Source organism: Kogia breviceps, chromosome 2 (genome assembly GCF_026419965.1).
Source record: "Kogia breviceps isolate mKogBre1 chromosome 2, mKogBre1 haplotype 1, whole genome shotgun sequence".
NCBI classification, from domain to species: Eukaryota; Metazoa; Chordata; class Mammalia; order Artiodactyla; family Physeteridae; genus Kogia; species Kogia breviceps.
Window position 1 is genome coordinate 168,196,496 of NC_081311.1, and position 6,476 is coordinate 168,202,971.

At 40.8% G+C, this 6,476-nt stretch overlaps 1 protein-coding gene across 1 annotated transcript in view; it reads right to left on the reverse strand.

The window, feature by feature from the left end:
* LOC131750663 (cation channel sperm-associated targeting subunit tau-like) overlaps positions 1 to 2,024 on the reverse strand; it is a 76,690-nt gene extending 74,666 nt beyond the window's left edge. Inside the window, exon 1 of the mRNA XM_059053454.2 lies at positions 1,788 to 2,024. Coding sequence (XP_058909437.1) covers positions 1,788 to 2,024 — 237 coding nt within the window. The remainder of the gene's footprint in view (positions 1 to 1,787) is intronic.
* Between the last annotated feature and the right edge of the window lie 4,452 nt (positions 2,025 to 6,476).

A 6,476-nucleotide genomic window follows, 5' to 3' on the forward strand; every position in this document is an offset into this window, starting at 1 on the left:
CTCAACTTTGAATATGCTTGAAATCAAATGTGTTCTAAGTACTATCTGCAAATTACTGTTTTCCAAATATACTGAGAGATGTGAGACATCTCTGAGAGATGTATTTGTTTCCAAGTTTTAAAAAAACCTGTACAGAAATTACTAAACATTTTGTACAGAAAATACTAGACATATTTATATAGCTGTTCTTATTACCCTATGATAATCCGCTTTCAAGAAATCATGTGCCATACACACACACACACGCCAAGAAGTCATAGAAAAGACAAGCTTTTGCCAAATATATGAAGTTCCATCTGTGGTGTACTGATGCATAGACAGCATTTACTAAATTGAAGAGGGTCATCCATTCCATGTTCAACGATCTACATAATGTATCTTATAGTAGTTGTTATAATAATTTAAATAGCACACAGTTATATTAAGTTTACTAAGTTTACTGTATAATAAACATCTATGCCACATAAACTCATTCCTCTGGATCTGGATCTGAAAAGAATTCATTTATGAGATCATTATAACTAAATCCAAGTGCACATTTCATTTCCTAAATTCTTTTTGCTGTTCTACCAAAATGTTAAAATATTCTATGGTCAAATAATTTGGGAAACCAAACTTGGGTAAATAATGTACCTTGCATATATGTGCACTACTCTTTTTTGAATGTATGTAGATGCTGTTTTATCTATTAGCAAATTCCATTAACAACACTGCCACATGGTAGCTTTTTTATCATTACAGATTTCCCCAGTCAGTAGATAGTAAAGAGCCAGCTACTTTTATTGTAGAGAGATTTCTTTGTTTTAACAACAAAAAGGTACCCTCATAAAAAAATTGGAAACCACCATTCTACAGAATAAAAGTCCAAATTCCTTAAGAGGACATACAACAAACACCTCCTATGGCCTAGATTTCCAAACATATCTCTCTTAACACAAACTTTGCAATTTTTTCTTGTATTATCCTAAAGCTAAACCTTAATGTGCTCTCAATTTATCGTAACAGTGAGTCAAGATTCTAAGTTTTTAGAATTAAGACGGTACTTTAGACATCAAGTAATTCAACTCCTTAAATATACAGAAAAGGACATCACCTTCTTGTGTACCATTTGTTTCCTGATAAATACTGTACTATTTTTAAATAACTTAAGACCAACAGAGAATGTAAAATTTCCTAATACTCTAACAAACTTTGAAAAAGTGAGTTTCAACTTGATTCCCCTTTTCCATTTCCTCTATGCTCTGGCAGTACCACTAAATGGTAATTAAACTCAAGAGTTTCACACACTTCAAATACAAATTTACCTAATTAAGAACAGGACGCCAATAATTCATTTTGCAGACATGATACAGTTTTGCTCCTACAGATTTATCTGTAAGAACCTCAGGAACTGAAAACAGAGGTAACTAAGGTTTCTGGAGTTTAGCCCTTTAACCATACAAATGAATTCCCAATGATGATAATGATGATGATGACAGCAGCTAACATTTATTAACTCTTTACTTTGGACTGTATTAAGTCCTTTATATCATTACCTCCTTTAGTTTTTCAGACAACCCTCTAAGGTAGGTAGTAAATACTGTCTTCACTTAATTAATGAAACGGGGCTCTGACAAATTAAATAACTGTCAGGGCCCCACAAGTAAACTTTTACTCAGGTGTTACCGCTCTCCAAAACGAGCGCATGTTTCCCTCCCTCCCATCAGCACGCATTGACCCCTTGGTCCTTCCCAACCCTCTAGGTGGTCAGGTAGGGGACAAACTCCTCCACCAGGCCCCCCACTTACATTCAGCAGCCGGTGCCCAGGACCCTCCTTGGCCTCGTCTTTGGGCCGATTCAAGGTCTTGCCCTGCTCCTGGATGTTACGGGCTGCAGAAGGGAACTCCGACCCTCTAGCATGTGTGTTTTCCAAGTTGGTACGGGGAATCCTCTGAGGTATCGGGGCTGTGTACAGGGAATGGGCCCGCCTGCTGCGGTTATCTGCTGTGTTGGAAACATTGTCTATGTCTCGGGGCGGCTCCATCCCTCCTTCCGCAGCTGGGCAGGTCTGCGCACTAACCGACCGGCACTAACCGACCGCCGACCTGCTACTGCGCAGGCGCAGCCCTCCCCGCCTTTCCCGCGCTCTTCCTGTGCACGCAGCACGCCCCCCCCATCCCCCCACGTGACCCACAAGTTCGGGCCAGGCTTCTGCCCCAGCCTGGCTTTGGGGGCGTGCTAGTTAAGCGAGCCTGCAGGGTCAGCGGCAAGCCGTTGCCCAGGCCATTTAAGTCTCCCTTTGAAGGAAGTCAGAGCAAGCTTGTGGACAACAAGGCTCCTCAGCACGGGGATTGAACTTGGTTCGTTTCTTGCCTGCCCCTTAACCCATCATAAGCCCTCTTCTCCCTACACCTCCTTACACTATCCCCTGAGCTCCAGATGTTATATTTCCAACAGTCTACGTGGACATTTTTACTCGGCTGTCCCATAGACTCATAACACAACATGTTAACGTTCATCTTCCCTCTCAGACCTCTAATATGTTCCAAACGTATTTAATGTAGCAATGTCATATCCACAAAAGCTTAAAACTTCAGACACAGTTTCGAATTCTAACCCTAAATATTTGAACCCTACTCTTTCTCTTTATGGCACGTCGTCTAGGACACCTCACACACAGATGACTGAAATGGTTCACTCATGGGTCTCCTGGCCTGCTGTCATCCACTCTTTCCACTGCCCCAGTGTTAATACAGCTTACCTTTTTTTTTTTTTTTTTTTTTTTTTTTTTGGTATGCGGGCCTCTCACTGTTGTGGCCTCTCCCGTTGCGGGGCACAGGCTCCGGATGCGCAGGCCCAGCGGCCATGGCTCACGGGCCCAGCCGCTCCGCGGCATGTGGGATCTTCCCGGACCGGGGCACGAACCCGTATCCCCTGCATCGGCAGGCGGATTCTCAACCACTGCGCCACCAGGGAAGCCCCAGCTTACCTTTTAAAGCATACAAAATCAAACTTTCAGTTTCTTTATCGGCCACAAAATTTTAATTCCGTAATATGGAAAACCAGGGACTCCAAAATGCCCTTTACCACCTCAGGATCATTACTTATGGCTATTCTATATGGAATCTCTTTTTCTTTTATTCAAAGGCCACCTCAGAGTTCAGCCTTAAGTTTTATAACCCCATGCACATACCCCCAAAGCAGAATTAATTGCTGTCTCCAAGCTGCTACTTGGCATATCCCTATTAGTGGGTCACACTATTAGAATTAGTTAATTTCAAAAGATAGAGTTCTTTGGGGGTAGGAATCTGATCCTCACCTTTCACTCTTCAGGGTTCATGGCACAATACCCCAACGCCCTTGATACATGTTTGCTGTCATTTGAGGCTGTGCTGTGTCGTGTTTAATCACTGTTCAAAGAGACTTGCTGTCCACCAGCACACTCTGACTTCCTTAGGGTTCATGTGATGCAACAACAAAAATCTAACCTAACTCTAATCAAACCTCTAGCCCTAACCTCCAGTTTACAGGAAATTCAGGAGGTAGAGAAACAAACTGAATGATACTTTTACGGGTTAAAAAAAAAAATCAAACAAATAAAAATGTAGGTGGGACTATTTTAAAAAACTGGTTTGGATTATTCATACACACACACACACACACACACACACACACACACACAATATCACAGGGGAATGTAGAATGGTATGGCCTCTCTGAAAAGAGTTTGGTAATTTCTTAAAAAAACTAAACATGGAACTACCATACAACCCAGCAATTGTACTCCAGGATGTCTATCCCAGAGAAATGAAAACTCACATTCACTCAAAAAGCTATACACAAATGTTCCTAATAGTGAAAGAGTGGAATCAGCTCAGATGTCCTTCAACAGGTAAGTGGTTAAACTTCAATACATACCTTGGATCATGGCTTTGCAATAAAAAGGAATGAACTATGGCCATACAACGTGGGTTACTCTCCAGGGAATGCGCTGAGCAGAAAGAAGCTAATCCCAAAAGATTATATACTGTACAATTCAACTTATAACATTACTGAAATTACAAAATTTTAGAAATAGAAGACATTAGTGATTGCCAGGGCTTAGAGTTAGGGTGCAGGGAGGGGATGTGGGAAGGAGGTTGTGTTTATAAAAGGGCAGCATGAGAGATTCTTATGGTTTTTGGACTTGTTCAGTACCTGGGCTGTGGTGGTATATAAATGAACCCTACACAATTGATAAAATTGTATAGAACTTAATACATACAGACACACACAAGTGTGTACAAGTAAAACTAGGGTTATGTAAAACTAGGGATATCTGAACAAGATTGGTAGATCATGTCAGTGTCAATACGTTGGTTGACTATGAATTTTGTAAAATGGTATTTGGAGGCACTGGCCAAATGTACAAAGGATTACTCTGTATTATTTAAGTTTGCATGAATCTACATTTATCTCAGTAAATTTTTCAATTAAAAGACATCATGGGGGAGAAAAGATAAGAAGACCAGTTTAAATTTAGATAACAAACTGAAATGTGTAAACCTTGACTAGATCTTAAGAGACAACTGGGAAAATTTGAGAATGGACTGAAATTACTGTTTTTCCAACTGTTTTAATGATATTGTGCTATGCAGAAAAATGTTCTTTTTGGAGGATGCATGCTTAAATATTTGGGTGAAGTGACATGATGTTAGCAACTTTCAAAAGATTTAGCAAGAAAAAAGGATGTATAAAGAAAGAAAGCAAATGAGGCAAAAATTTAACAATAATCTAAATTGATATAGATTACAGTTGCTATTACATTAATCTTTCAACAATTTTACATTTGATAGTTTCCAAATAAAAATCCCTCAGAGCTCATGCACATGTATAGACTTTTCTTTGTCCCTACTTCCACCAGTAGAAATCCTATCCATCCTATAAAGGACCTGCACATACCCCTTACCTGAAATACCTCCCTAGATTCTTTAACTCCTATGCCTATCTCTGTCTTTTGACTAGATTATGAGTCACTAAAAGGCAGGTACCATGTTTTATTCATTTTCTTTCCTTTTTTTGTCCTCTCACAAACCTAGCAATTTAATCAAGATCAAATGAAGTCATCTATTGCAATCCAAGCTTCGTTTCATAATAAATTACAAATCGTACACGTAGGCCAGAGAGCCCAAATGCTGGCTAGTCTACTGGCTATATCACAACCACTTGGCATATCTTTTTCTAAAAGACAGTGTTCCAGGTACCATCTCAGACCCAATGAATCTGAATCTCTGGGAATGGAGCATAGAAGCCTATATATGTTTTGTTCTGCTTGTGGGGAGTGGGGAGAGGCAGGTATTAATTACTGAATATTTTGCACCCCAAAAACAATGACAAAAACCCCACTGGGGATCTTGCTTTTTGACACCTCAGGAACTCTACTAAGTACACTGCTCCACCCAACATGTGATGTATAGAGAAAGGTGAGAAAAATTATGATTTTGAGCCAATCATGGAGACATACGTTAGCAATGAACTTCCTCCAAGTTTCTCAATCATCATGGCCAGAAGTTTTTTGATAGATACCACTGTGTTTTCCTTGATGAAAAATTTGTACAGCTCCACCAGATTCCACGGATTGGGACATGGACATCTTTGGGGGACAATATTCAGCTCACCAAAATCCCCCACATTGGTTCTTTCATGTTTCTCCTTGACGACATTGTTCAGGTGTGGTAAGCTTCAGCTCTAATAAGTGTGGCTTCCCTGATGTTTGCTGACAGGGAGGATCACGAACTCCTGCACTGCCAGCTTGATGCCAGCATGAAAACCATTGCTGATCACAGTGAAAGCTGGAACAGGCAGGATGACTTCAGGATTGCCAGTGGATTCACAATTCGGTGACAGAAGGGGAATTCCCTTTTCAGCAGCTCTGGCCTTACAAACAGAAAGATATTCCTAGCATGGTGTGTGTACCAAATTTAGACCTGTGCTCAGAGCCATCCAACTCCATCATCAATTTGTCACTCCTCTTCTGCTCCACAGCATTAGCATTAGCAAGCTCCTGCTTGCTAATCAGGGTAGGCCCAGTTTTACTGAGGTGCTCAAGAGCCTCTGAGACACCTTTTCCCACAGTGAGCCTTAATGTCTTGAGCTCTAGGTCTCATACCAGTTGAGGCATTGCTGGATACAGCTCTGAAGAGACCTCTTTGAGTGCAGGACCCACCTAAAGAGTGGGATTTCCCTGACAGCCAAAGATCTCTCTGACAAAGAGCTTGAGATTAGGTATGGTGAATTTCTACTCACACTTCTTGTCATGTAAAAAAGCAGCAGGGGAAAGGGTCTGCAGAGGTCAAGTGAGTGTTAATAGGCTCGCAGCCCTCTCCTTTATTCTTCTGAGCTCTTGGCCCGCTTGGCTTCTCTTCTGCAATATATGTTTTTTTTAAAGCTCCCTAAATGATTCTAATGTGCAACCATATAAGGGAACTACTGGTACAGGTCTTCAAGAAAAATAAAC